Source organism: Hermetia illucens, chromosome 3 (genome assembly GCF_905115235.1).
Source record: "Hermetia illucens chromosome 3, iHerIll2.2.curated.20191125, whole genome shotgun sequence".
Taxonomy (NCBI): Eukaryota; Metazoa; Arthropoda; class Insecta; order Diptera; family Stratiomyidae; genus Hermetia; species Hermetia illucens.
This window is the reverse complement of record NC_051851.1, coordinates 103,506,481-103,521,238: the sequence shown is the minus strand read 5'-3', so window position 1 is coordinate 103,521,238 and position 14,758 is coordinate 103,506,481. Positions and strand designations below refer to the sequence as shown.

The 14,758-nt window shown below is 41.9% G+C and overlaps 2 protein-coding genes across 3 annotated transcripts in view; both read left to right on the top strand.

The window, feature by feature from the left end:
* LOC119653014 (acyl-CoA Delta(11) desaturase) overlaps positions 1-8,956 on the top strand; it is a 44,363-nt gene extending 35,407 nt beyond the window's left edge. For both annotated transcript variants that reach the window (XM_038057451.1, XM_038057450.1), the window contains one exon: positions 8,228-8,956. In XM_038057451.1, coding sequence (XP_037913379.1) covers positions 8,228-8,528 — 301 coding nt within the window. In that variant the 3' untranslated portion in view covers positions 8,529-8,956. The remainder of the gene's footprint in view (positions 1-8,227) is intronic.
* Positions 8,957-9,735: 779 nt separating this feature from the next.
* On the top strand, positions 9,736-10,527 carry LOC119652288. The gene is made up of 2 exons (XM_038056285.1): positions 9,736-10,033; positions 10,095-10,527. Exons 1-2 carry the CDS (start codon positions 9,884-9,886, stop codon positions 10,362-10,364), a joined length of 420 nt encoding a protein of 139 aa, XP_037912213.1. The 5' UTR covers positions 9,736-9,883; the 3' UTR covers positions 10,365-10,527.
* The last annotated feature ends 4,231 nt before the right edge of the window (positions 10,528-14,758 follow it).

Below are 14,758 nucleotides of genomic sequence, written 5' to 3'. Positions count from 1 at the left end.
GTTCCTATTTGGCTGTTAAAATCCCCAAGTATGATTTTGATATCATATCTGGGACAGGCTTCGGGAGTTCGTTCTACTGCCTCGTTCCCTTATGTTTTCAAAGCCGTTAACGGCAGGTTTTATTTTTTGGCTGACTAAGAAACCTACCCCGAGCACATGATTTGCTGAATGGCCGCTATAATGTGGTGTAGCGACTCTTCTCCAGGAAACCGGTCCCTGTCGAACGCATCTCCTGTAACGCTGTTATATCAGCCCTATTTTGAGACAGGATATCGGCTAGTTGCTTGGCAGCTCCATCTTTGTACAGAGAGCGCACGTTCCATAAGAAAATGCGCAAATCGTTATTCCGTTGTCGTTGGCGGATTTGTCGTTGTGTTATCCGTCCAGTCCGAGGCTCCTGTTGTGGTTACGTAACGTTGGTTTTCTGTGTAGGGTTGTCAGCCCTATCCAACCTCTAACTGGAGGACCAGTTGGTACAATTTACCCCGTTTTTATGCGCGGGAGAGTCGCTTTCGTCCTTCTCCGTCTGCAGCTTTTCGTTAAGAAAGAGCTCCTAGCGATCACCACGTGGAGCTGGAGATAGGGTTTGGTAGTAGAGCTGCTGGTGTTGATTGAGCAGACATTTCCCAGGTTTTATGCTCCAACGTGGATACCAATCCACGTTTCGCCCTGGGAACTATACTACCCTTTGACCACCAAGCCATACTAATAATCATATAATACTATGTTTTTTAAAGCTTATGTTGTTCAATTCTATACTGAAGTAACAGTGGAAAGCAAAGATATTCGTCACCTTCGGAGTACGTACTGCCATCGATTTTTTTAATGAAGCAGACAAATCGTTACGGATGTTTTGCGGTTCCAGAGTTAACACATTCTGACAAGGTGCGAGGTTTGCTCGTGCGCTAGGATAAATTGGAGACAAAAAAAGTGTGAAAGGTACATCAAATTCCATGACATTCAGCACCCAGCACCCTACATATTACTTTATGCGGATCATATTTTTCTGATCTGAGCTGATCTCGGGTAAAACCCAAAAGTGAAATGATCACCTCCTACAGCTCGGCTTGCGGGTGAATCTTAAATAAAGGAAGATTTTGATGACCGGCCTCAATGAAACTGACACTATCACTGTTAGTGACAACGACTAGCCCAGCACCGAACGATTAAAGCAAGTGGTGCTCCACAACTTTACGATCGACGCGTCAATGAATATCTCAAATTCAAAATCTGGCGCAGTATAGTTCACCCTCTGTAATTCTAAGTGCTAGCCAATTACCAGAAACAATGAATGTCGCCTCGTTATAATGGAGATGGAGATATTGCGTGAATGTGTCTCGTAACACGGGATGATCACGTTTGAAGACATCCTATATTAATATGGGGTTGCACTCGTCATGGAAATCTGCGAGAGAAACGTCTCCGATGTCATGGTTATGTAAATCGCGCTGACGAGAAGCACATGGCCAGGAACCGATTACGAAGACGCGTAGTCGTGGCGTGTAAGTGAACTGTGCTCCAAATGGGGATTTACGGCAACCGTGTAAAGAACTCACTAGGTAAGATTAGTCTGACCATTGAAATCGACCGGCAACGACCCAAAGCCCGATTGGAACCGTGATGGTTTCATACGCCAGATGACCATACGCCAACGCCTCGGATAGGGACTAACCTTACAACTAAGACCTTTGGCTATTAAAAACAGTTTATGATGTCGCCATTTTCGGTCACGCTGCTCCCAAGGCAGAGGTGAGGCAACGTCTGATGAGTTACTTCTGCTGCATCGAGGTACAAACTCAGAGCGAAAACGAAGTCCGCCAGGGTTGCAGTTTGACGCCGATATTATTTCTTTTTATTGTCGGTGCTGTTCTTCATGTTGCTTTGTCAAACACTTCGACTACGCTAGTGACATTCCACCTTGGCCAAATAAATTTGCATTTGGAAAGAGAGGCAAGCAGCGTCAGACTGACGATAAACACCAACAAAATTCGCCTAAATGCCTAAAATTTACAAGTGCAGTTATCTCAACACACAAGATTTGGTTGTGTCCGTCATGTGCTATGTCCTTCCTGTGTTACTATGTATATGGGGGTTGCATATGGAAAGTGGCTACCACTGTCATTCAAAAGATTCAAGCCTTCGCTGCTATATATGGCGGCACTCTCATACACCCACCATACATTTCGAACAAAGAACTTGGTCAGGTCATAGGCCAATTACCCGTCAACGTTGTGATCAGAAGGCAAAAGTGCCGACAATTTTATTACTGTCTACGCCATGTAGTGGAGCCGCCTATTCTCCCAAATTGGCCGACGAGTGGGTTGCTCTAAGAGCACTGCACGTAGCGAAATCAAGGAAGGGATTGAAGCACATTTCAGCGAACCGTGTTCGATGGCGTGTAGGCGTGGTTGACGCGCTACGCCACACTAAAAGATGAATGGCAGCCATATATATGTGGAAACGAATTTTATTGCTTGAATTTGTCACATCGAACTTATTAGCTAAACAAATCAAAAATTCGGACGCTGGACGCATCGCGTTTAAAAGGTTTTATATTTTTCTTACGTAAAGAAATTTGGGTGTATAGTCTTCCATTTATACATAAGTGCATATTCAAAATATTGCCTCACTTACACACTTACAACATACAAGGAGTCAGTGGTGCCATTTTGTGGTAAGTTTGAAGGGGGCGAAAGGGGGGTGTAAATTTTTTTTCAGAGTATAGTCATGTGGGGTATCAATTGAAAGGGCTCGATTAGTACTCTGATCTTATTTCTGATATTAAATGAAACATAGTGGAATGAGGGGTCAAAATGTGTACTCCAAAAAGTGAAACATGTCCCATTCTCAGGACGTACCCACCCACCTATGAGATATAATAATAATAGTATATTACCGTGTTTTAAAAATTTATTCGAAAGCCCTCCTTAAGTTCATCCTAGAAGTATAAAATGGCAACAGTGTAGCTGATAATATAAGACACAATTGTGGAAAGTTTGAACGCAATCGAACTATTATTAACAAAGTTATCGGAAGTCAAATTGTTGCATTTCATGTAAATTTATTGCATTCTAGGACGTGTATGACGTCATCGTCATATGCATTGAATAAACTTATATGAAAGGCGGGGTCCATGGAGACACTTTGGCTTTTCTTCTTTGGTTTTTTTTTTTAGTTATTTGAATATCAGTATCAATTATTAGAGACACCCATGTGTGTGTATACGTATATGCCAATAAAATTTCCGGGTGGTGTCCAATTAGATGGAAATGTGCAGAGAATAACGTAGAAATTAGAGATGGGCAAAAAATAACCAAACTGTTAAAAATAACAGTTTCTTCATCAAAAACGAATTAATCGTTTTTTCAATTTTAAAACAACAGGTACATTTTTCTGCCTAAATAAAACATGAAAATGAAGCGGTAACGTATAACATTTAACGTATGACAAAATCAACTGTTAACGATAACGAGTGGAAAGAAACGTTTTCTGTTAAAACTAAAAACGCATCGCATCGAAACGATTAGCTAGTCGTTATTTTTCAACTGTTATTTTCCAACTGTTGTTTTTAACTGTTATTTTTCTTGAAAAAACTGTTAATTAACGTTTTTCAAAAACAACAGAAACGCCCATGCCTAGTAGAAATGCGTTAGATCAATTTTTGCGCAATATATGATGGAATATTTTGCACTCTACATACTTAGTATGAATAGAAAAACGTCCATAGAGAGTTGGTCACAGAAGATGAACACAAAACCTTTATACCTGAAGCACCGAGCTTCCGGTATTCCGACTTGTTTTCTATAGTTCGTTAAAATAGAACTATTAAAAGGAGTTTCCGATTATACTATGGATATATTTCTTGAAAATTGCAAACACGTGTTTCGAACACAACATGTGCCCTTCTTCAGTGCAGGCTCTATACTAATTTATTTTACTTAAATCTCTAGCTTTTTATATATTAACCTATTAGCAGAATTTTCGCTGCTGGCAAAGCTTCTATGGATGATTTTCACCTCGGGCCCGGATTTTCTCTCTACGGTTCTGGATCGCTTCGCATATGAAATTGTTTGCATGTCTGTCTATAATATTTTGAGTGTTTTTATCCTGAATACCTACGTACAATATCTCCATCTTAGTTTTTCGGGATTTGAAAACATTGTCTTTTTCTAAAAATTACTGGCTGGCCCGGTTGCTGTCTCAAGATTTTTAAACCCAATCGTCTTTGCGACATCGTTCAAATAACCATCAGTCAAACCGGGTTTGTAAAGAACTGTGGAACAACACTGACGCAATACACGCTGTGCGGTTACTCATGGAGAAACACCGTGAAAGGCGTCGCTCTTTTTATATAGCATTTCTGGACCTAGAGGAGGTATTTGACCGTGACCTAATGCCAGAAGCACTCGTGTGCTGGGTTAAATTGCTTCACTATGATCTGAAAAATAAAGTTCAGAGTTAGGCGGACATATATTAAAACCGCTTTATGTTTCTTTGGGTGCTCATCAAGCAAGCGGTCTCTCAGTGAACGTCTCAAATTGAAAATTCACCGCACTGTTGTGCCCCGTGTTGCCTTCTGGTTCTAAGTATTGGCCGACTATAAAACGCAATTAACAGCATTTCGTGGTAATGCAGACAGAGATGTTGCGCTGGGCTAATGGCGTCGATCACATCCGAAATGAGGACATCGGCGAATGATATGGGATTGCACTAATCGTGTAAAAAATGCGCTTTCGATGGGATTTTTATGTAATTCGCGCTAACAAGAATTCTGTTGCCGAGATTGATCTGAACATAGAAGTCGATGAAAAGGAACCAAAAGGTCGGTCGAAACGTTCGATGGTAATTTGAAGGCCTCGCGACTGCATCCAGGTGGCCGAGCAAAATAGTGAAACCGATAAAGACGAGTCGCCCCGCTGTTGAACGGGAAGACGAAAAAGGCTATTCTACAAGATTACGAGAGACTGAGAAAACCTGGTACTAAATGTCAATTCTCCTTAGCACCTATTTCCCCCTCTCTCTCTTATTCTTTGGTTTCAAAGATAGAGGACACAATTCTGAAAGGCGAGTACGCGATGGTGGTGTACGTGGACATTGAAGGGGCTTTTGACTGTGCGCCCTTCCAAAAGCTCCGTGATGCCACCAGAGAGCATGGTGTTGACGATACTTTAATAAAGTGAATCTCCGTTTTACTGACGTGGAGATTGCTCTGTGCTGAAGGGAGTGTTGATCGCTACTTAACAAGAGAAGCGATGAAAGGCTGCCCTCAAGGAGGTATGCTATCGCCACTTTCGTGGAGTATACTGATCAACTCACTACTATGCGAACTGCAAAAATTTCCAATACATATTCCAGCTTATGCAGATGACGTGGCTGTGGTGGCTGTTGGTTGAATGATATGTAGAAATACACAACGTTGATTGACAGTTGGTGTCTCAGGCATGGACTTTCAGTAAATCCAAATAAAACCACAATGGCATTATTTACCAAAAAGGAGGAAACTGAATGGTCTTTGCCTTCCAGAGATGAGGGGTACAATCCTTCAACTTTCCGAACAAGTGAAATATCTGGGAGTTATTCTAGACAAGAAGCTTCTTTGGAACAAACATGTTGAGATAAAGATGAAATGAGCTCTCACAGCTTATGGGCTGTATAGGCGGATCTTTACCTCGACATGGGGACTTAGGCGTCAGGTATGTTCGCTTATGCATCCGCAGTGTCGTGGGTTAACGTGAAACAAAAGAGTTTCTGCTATAAACTCGCCACACTGCAAAGAACTGTGTTTCTGGGTATCACTGGCGCCATGAGCACCACATCCGGCGCAGCTCTGAATGCATTACTCAATTTGCAACCCTTGGATTTATTTATTCAGAGCACTGCCATGAGAGCAGCTCATAGAATAATTCGATTAGGTCTATGGGGAAACAATATACTTGGGGACACAGAGCATTGGAAGAGTCATTGGGAGAACTGAATCCAGTTTTCGCAATGCCTTCTGATTCTCGGGTCCCCATACATCTGTTTGATAGAAGATATGACGTTATCATGGAACAAAGAGAAAACTGTGACGAACCAGAAGAATGCCTGTCAGAATATACTAACGTTTTCTACACCGATAACTCAAAAAGAGAACAGGGTTCTGGAGGCGGATTCTACCTCTTGAATAAAAACGAGAAGTGGGATTTTCCCTTGGGGCAATATGCAACGGTCTTTCAGAATGAAGTGTATATGATCCTAAGAGCGGCAAACCTGGATGATTGACGAGCGGTTGAAGGGCAGGCGTATCGCAATCTGTAGCGATAGTCAAGCTACATTGAGAGCTTTGAGTAGTACTTTGATCACTTCAAAAATCGTTCGTTTCTAAATTCAATACGGTGGAATTACTCTGGATACCGGTCATTGTGGTGTAGAGGGAAATGAAATCTCGAATGCTTTAGCAAAAGAGGTTTCAATTTCTCCCATGCCCGTACCGGAACCAGCAATTGGGGTGTCAATAGCATTGGCTAAGGTTTCTATCAAAAACTGGGAACAAGCTTCCCATAATGACAGCTGGCTGAGCCTTAATGCTGTTAGACATACCAAACTTTTCCTGCCAGAACCAAACAAACATACTGCAAAGTTTATCCTGTCGAAAAGCAAGAAGACTTGCAGAAGTATTCTGGGCATTCTGACTGGCCATAATTCACTAGCTGGGTATATGTTCAGAATAAGATACGATAATGAGGAAGTTTAATCCACAAAACATTTTCTATGCGGTGGTAATGGAGACGAAGATGCGTTGGACTAGTGGCGTGATGCGTTTTGATCACATCCGAAATGAGAATATCCGCGATCGTTATGGAAAAATTGCGAGAGAGGCATCTTCGATGGTATGGTCATGCAATTTTTGCTAACGAGAATTCACTTGTCAAGATTGGTCTGAAGATCGAAGTCGATGGTAAACGACCAAAAGGCAGGCCGAAACCACGGTGGCTTGATACGCTGAACGGGGATTTAAAAGCCTCGAGATTGCACCCAGATCAGGCATTTGATAGAGCCAAATGGCGAAACCGATTACGACGAGCCAACCCCGCTTGTGAACGCGACAAAGGCTGAAGAAAAAGAAACAAGTCGAAATACCGGAAGCTCGCGCTTCGGGTATAAAGGTTTTGTGTTAATTTTATGTAAAAAATGCGGCGGTTAGCTATAGCGAATCAAAAGAAGCCGTGAGATCTATGAAAAAATCCACCTGGATTAAGTACAGCAATCACGAAGCGGTGGATGACTGACGTAAAATAAAATATTTTCTTTAATAATAATAATCATAAATCCATATTGGATCAGGGCCTTGAAGTGTGTTAGAGCACTTCAATCAAGACCGTAACGGTACATTGTGGATTACAGTATTACTACCTTAGAAGGCAATGTGGTCAGCACTGCGCCCGCCCGAGATTATTACCCTGATTACTCAGGTACTCATTCACAGCTGAGCCGACTGGTATCCGTCGTCAAATCACGATAAAAATCCAACTGCCACCAGTGAGATTTGCACCGCGACCTTCCGTACGGCAGCCTTGTGCTCTAACCACTCAGCTATCCGGCCATATTTGTTTTAATATTGTCTTAAAATTCGACTGCTGAAAATGTAAGTAAAAACAGTTTCTTTAAGAAGATACTTAGATCTTTTGAAAACAACCGTAGCAAACTCTTAACACTGAATAGATTTTTTTTTTGACAAAAGTGAGAAATAAGCTCCTCAGACAAAAATAACAGGTTATCTTAAAAATGTAGAGATTTTCATACAAGATTGGCATTTTTTGTTATTAATAAATACCATATATTGTTTGCTTTCATTTAACTATTCGAGTAAGGAGCCTTCGAATTATATTTTATGTACATGCATTAAATGTATGTACATCGACATATACATATATGAAGAACGTACATGGAGCTGTGAATTTGAATTTGGTTAATTACTTCATTCTCTTTCTTCCTGGGAAATGAAGATTCGATTTGGAGCGATTTTAGTGTATTTAGAGGCCTAGATTTCATATAGATGCATCGTCGTGTTTTTTTCCAAATTCGGCCCCTATACTTCACAGGACGTTAGAAATAAGATCAGTTTCGAAAAGTGACATAACCTCTCTTCACAGAACTTCGTTAACTAGCAAGTTCATCAATTCTGTGTATATACTATGTCCGAATTCATACCAAGATTTTCTGAAGAAAACCATTCCATTTCTTTCAGGCGAATAAAACCAAGTGAAAGCATTGCAGTTTCCATCGTTGCTATGGGTGAAGGCTGGCATAACTACCATCATGTCTTTCCGTGGGATTACAAGGCCGCGGAACTCGGTAACTACTCTCTGAACATCACGACTTTGTGGATTGACCTGTTTGCCAAAATGGGTTGGGCGTACGATTTGAAGCAGCCTTCTAAGGACCTTGTACGGCGCACAATTGCAAAATACGGTGATGGAACTCATCCGGAATTTGGGCATCACTCAAGTGAAGTACCGATGCCCGATCAAGCCACCGAGGATCGATAAGGTCCAAAGTGGACTACAGAACATATTTCAAGGTTTAAGTTTCTGGGTGATCTAGGTTATGCATCAAACAACTATTAACGTGTTTCTATGATATATTTATACTCATATACCCTTAACAATAGTTAATGCTAGGAATAAGCAAACCTTAAGTAAATATGTAAGTCTAGATGCCAAGTATGTAGGAGTTTGCTACCAAATTATTTATATTTATGAGACAAAGTAGTTCGTAGTGCAATGCGACTAATACTTACCAGAATCCATGACTTATGAAGGTAGATACATTACATTAAAGAATTTTAAGGAATTGAAGTTATATTCAAATGGAAGAATGGTTTTCGTATTATTGCGTACCTACCGTAGATATACATACACACATGTGTTTCGTAGAAATGAGTAGATGTAAAATTAAATAAAAGACATGTAAAAGGCGTACGTGTTTCATCTCCAGTTAACCGTATCAGAAATGCGTAAGTATGTAAGTATAGTATATCCAAAAGCCAGCATGGAGATTGTGTCAGCGAAAGGTAGACTCAAGGTCAATTTCGAAAGCCGCGGTCGCTTTCATCTCAGTTTTTCTTGAATGGATACCTACATTCATCTTGAGAAGAAATTAAATTTTTGGGTAGGTTGCGTCAGGGAAACGGGGCAACCAGCTCCAGCAGCCTTTGTGCATTGCATATGCGGACATATGTCTGGGCACGAGTGCGTCTATTGCGAGGTGCTCAATCTCCATCGTTCTTTAACACTTTCGCCTCATTAATGAGACAACGTTGCGCTCTGTTTGCGCGATGGTGATATTGCTCCGACTAAATTGTTGTATATGCTTATTCATCTCATTGATTTATGCAATCGACAGACGGCTTTTTTGTAATTTCCATTTCGAAGTCTGTGGGAAGCCTGCGTTGCAATAGCTGGTTCGGTTCAGCAAAGAAGTTAATGATTATCTTGGACGAGCAAGGTTAACGAATGCATGCCAGCCAGCCGATGATGCTTGATACGCGTAAATATACGCTGCCGATGTAAATGCACCAACGCGTTTAAAGGAAAGGAATTACTAATGTAAAAAACTTTCCTGTGCAAACCATCAGTTTTTCCAATTTGTGAATTTTGGCGTTTTCTTTGCTTCATATATGTATGTGCATATATGGTAGTGTGAATTTTCATTGGCCGAATAATGTCAAATCGATCAATAAAACGAACTACTCCATGAGCATGTTGATATTCAAACGCGGTGAAATGCCGAAAATTTCCGAAATTCGTTCAAATTTAATGTCAATTTCCAGGGGGTAGGCGTTTATTTTTAAAAGTAACAAATTCTCGTACGGCTAAATATTCGGAAAAATTTTCGTGGAAAAATGGCTGCTTCGGTAATTTGTTCAATAATTTCATTGCCATTTTGGATAGTCTATATCTGCCTGAAAACTGTGAAGATCCTATTAACCAACTCTGTGCTTATGGCCGCATTTTTTTTCGCCATAGCCATGTTAATGATGGGCGTAGCCTCGGTAAATCTTTGATAAATTTTAGACATACATTTATGGGTCGCCTTAAAAATTTTTCGCATAGATCACTGCACCAGGTCCCGTCACTAATTCCCCCAATGTGAATCCTCCGCTAGAACAAACAGCTGCTGTATCGAATTCCATTCAGCAAAACTGGAAGGCGCCTATTATCGAACTTGAAGATAATTTACTTGACATGAAGCATGATGAGCAATCAGATAAAGTTCTCATTGACAAGGAGGAAGATCAAGGTCTGGTAAACGATGAAGAAATTGTGCCTCGCCAGAGTGACTCTGCTTCAGATGTCGTTCCCGCCGACTTGCCTGAAAAGTAAGCGAGGCTGCATTAGGAGCCGTGATATGCTAACAATTTTCCCGCGAGTTAAAATTATTTGTTTTGTCAAGCAAATATAAGTCAAGATACATCGATCACTTCGGTCAGCTTCCGAGCTATTAATTCATTGCATATTATAATTAAATCTGTAAAGCTCTTCAAAATGCAGACTCTAGTAGAAATAGTTGACCTCAAGAATGAGAAGCCGTCGAACCCAAAACTTGTAGTGAACGGCCATAAGATAAATTTTATAAATGCACATTTTGGGTTTGAAAAAATTGTATTTCAGTTATTCTTTAAAGAAGCTAGATAGGTGGGACAGATTTTGTGGATTTTTTATGAAAGAGGGGAGCGTTGAATATGCCCGGTATTCTATCCTATGTGATACTGACATATTATCACTTAGGGAGCAGTCATTTGACAAGAAAGGGGTAATTCTAACCTACTACAACTTGGTTAATAACAGGATTTCCACCAACTTTCCAGTATGGTGATTCATAGATATATTATTGAAAATCCGTCGTTCAGCGGCTAGCTATTATCATTATAAATAAGAGCATAAATTTGGTGTTAATTGGTTTGGTAGTTTTTTAGTAACAATGTCCACCGCGAAGACACTTTCAAAAAATTTAATTCTAAAATGATCACGTTTAAAGTGTCAAGGTTGGTCTTTCATATAAATAATAATAATCTAACCCTTTACTCGGACATGTGTTGGAGAAGTACTGTCTTGTCGACCAGAACGATAATGCTGCAAGGTTTGTGGATTTCTGTAACTTCTATCACCTCGTCATTGGTGGCACATTGTTCAAGCACAAAGCCTGGTATCCTCTTCTTTTTCTTTAGCTTTTGTCGCGTTTACAACCCTGGGTCGGCTCGTCGTGATAAGTTGCGAAATTTATATTTTCGAAGGCCCCTATCAGGATGTAGCCGCGACGACTATAATCACCATCCAACGTATCCAAGTAACCATTGTTTCGACCGGCCTTTTGGTCTCTTACCATCGACTTCGATGTTCAAAACAATCTTGGCAAGTAAATTCTTGTTAGTACGAATTACGTGACCGTACCATCGAAGACGCCTCTCAAAGTTTTTCCACGATCGGTGCCGCAAGACGCCGTTTATTATCACATTCAGAACAATAGAGAGCGGCAGGACGGACGACGTTGCCGTAAATTCTAGATTTGAGACGTTCGTTGATATGTCGATCACCAAGAACGCCAGTAGTGGAACGCTACTTCATCCAGGTTGCGTTAATGCGTGAAGTAATTTCATAATGCAGTTCTCTATTGGCTGATAGCATTGACCCGAGAAATTTGAAATGCCCAATTTTTGGCAAGTCACTGCTGTTTCGGTACACCCACCACACTTCGAACTTTACTTTTCGGATCGAAGTACAGCAGTTGGATGACCTTCTACCTCCCTGAATCATCCGATTGAAGAATTCACTGTGCCGTTGTGTTGGGTTCCAGATCTTTGCTTTCTAGAGATCAGATGTTAAGTCCTGTTGCCTTCCCCGATTTCACAGTCGCGCTGACACTTGGAATGGATTCAAATGTCAGCAATCTTTCAGAAAGTGGATAATGAACAAATTCTTCCATTGAGATTTGCTTGAAATATTCTCGCAATCAGGTACCGTTCTTGTCATTGACGCAGCAGAAGTGATCGATATCTTGTGTGCTTTGGTGTCGGCTTTTAACAACTCGTTACAGTTCCCCATCCGAGTGTCTAGTTTATCGTATAGATTTTTGCAATGGATCGCTCGGGTAACAGCGATCGTTTTCTTTCCTTCCCGGTTGCCATTCTTATCAATTTGCCCGCGTTTTATCGTTAAAAAAACCTTTGATAGAGGCGTTTCGTTCCACGGACCTTCATTTCAACATCGTCATTCCAAAGCCAATAGTCCGAGTAGAACAAATACGTGTCTGCACGCTAAATATTGCCACTCTTACTGGAAAGACCGCAAGAGCCCTTCGCAAAGGGTGCATTGTTGTCTGCACTCTACAAAAAACCCGATGGTATGGTACCAAAAGCTGCGACACAGAACGCGAACGCGGTACAAATGGATATAAACTTCTCCATTTTGGTAGCCCACACACTCAATACGGTGTTGGCATCGTCATCTCAGAGGGTATCCGTGACACCATTAAAGAAATCGAACGATTTGATGACCGATTCATGAAGCTCACCATTATATCAACTGATCGCATTATTTACTTCTTCACCACGTAAGCACCCAGACAGGTTGACCTGATGTCGAGAAAGATGCCGTCTGCGAATTTCTCGATGCAAGAACCTGTGACGTGCCCCCTGATAACTATTTCATCATTGCAGGCAGTCTTGATGGTCATGTGGGTGAAAAGACAGACGATAACAGGTGCCATAGGGAAAAGGGTTTGAAGCACACATTGCGGGCTGTCACCGTATAGTCGATTTTACGGACACGCATAATCCAAATGGTTTGGTCTTGATAACTTCGCCAAACCTGCACCTTTGAGAGGGTATGGCACCTCTACAATGAGATCCGCACTAATAAGTATCTGGTTATCATCTGAAAAAAATCTCTGACCCGAGACTCTCCAATCCTCCATTCTAAAAGCCCCATCGTCAGTTAGTAGGTACCTCGCAAATATCACAACACCCCGAGCTGGGGAAGTGGGTTGGTGTACTGCATCTCTTTCGTTGTTTCCTGAACTGCCCTAAAGCGTACGCCTCCATTGGCATTGCAGCCTGTTGGCTTTTCTCGCTTCAATGATAGATTTCTGGGAGAGCTGATCGGTCGTGAGCCATATAAACTCCGGTGGGAGATTCGACTGTCCTCAACAGACCCTCGATCTTCATTTCCTCTAACGATCGTCGGCGCCGTCGACTGAGTATAAATTGTCTCCCGGTGCACTGTGACCTTTGCGTTTTCGAGTTCGAATCGCACTCTGTAGCCCACGTTCTCCAGTCCCTCCTCTCCCTTTCCAGTGAAGTAGAAAAGGTCAACTGTTCACCTGGGGTTCCTCCGCCTTGAGCACGATGCAGCTGTCCATGGGGATCCCGGAGTTTTGGAGGCGCAGGGAGTGAAAGAATTTGTTTTTATGCAAGCAGATCTTCGCCATGCAGATTAAAATCTTTCAGAGGGGCATCTTCGGTTCGTCACTAAGTTCGGCGCCAAACTAGACATTGCCTAGGAAACCGTGGACCCCCCCCCCCCCCCCTCTCTGCTAAGAATATCGCATTGGGGCATTTCGGCAAAGACTAGGTGTCGGAGAATGGAAGTAGACTTCGAGCTCTGCGAAGAGCACGTTGAAAATGTCTGCGTTACGTGTGTTATAAGACGCAGGACGGCAGGCGATGTCGTTAGCGGCGGAGCATTCCATCAGACCTGAGAAAAGTTTAAAAAATGTGCATAAATCCCGATAGGATCTACGCTGTTGTATGAAGGGGAGGTTCAGAAAGCGGAGACGGGAAGAGCAGTCCACATGAGGGACGCTTTTCTTAATGAAGAGGGAAGGTGACCAGTTCACGGAGCTGTACTCGAAGGTATTCCTCCTGAGGGAATTGAAGAGAGTTAAGGAGGGTTGAATGGAGCCAAAATCAGAGGAGGAGCGAAGTATAAAGCCTGACAATTTTACGGCTCGATTGATGCCTCGAGAAGGTATCAAAGCGGAGCTTATTGTCGAAAGTGACTCCGAGGTCTTGAATGGAATTTAAGTAAGATAAGGAATGTCTGTTAAGAGACTCGGAGAAGGAATTGGTTGAGGATTTAAGCGAGCAGCACATAACAGTGACACTTTCTGACGTCTAGCGAGCACCAGCGAACCAGAGTGTCTAGGCTAGATTGAAGGCAAACACTGTCCATAGGCGACGATATAACGGAAAACAGCTTAAGATCGAGGGCGCAGAGCAAACAGGGATAAGTGGGGAGAGGAGGAAGGTCATTGATAGAAAATAAAAATAACAAAGGGTCCCTGTGGGTCGCCAGAGGTGGGAGAGAAGGAGCGAGAAGTACAGCCATCGAAAAAGACGCGGCAGGATCGCTTCAAAAAGTAAGAGGCAAGCCATAACACAAGTGGTATGAGTACGCTAGTTTGGATAGAAGTATCTTGTGATTCACGGAGTTGAAGGCTTTTGCGAAATCAGTATAAATTGTATGCATTTCTTAAAGTAAATTTAGACATTTGGCGACAAAGTTGGTAAAGTCAAGCAGGTTGGAGGCAGTGGACTTACTCTTAACAAAGCCTTGTTGCTCTTTCACTATGTGGTGGTCAAAGTGGGCGGACAACCAGTCACCGACATATCTTTCCAAGATTTTGAAAGGAAGGAAGAGAAGAGAGAAATGGGACGGTAATTCTTCGCAAGCGTACAATCGCCACTTTTGTGAATGGGGATGGTGAGAGCCTCTTTCCA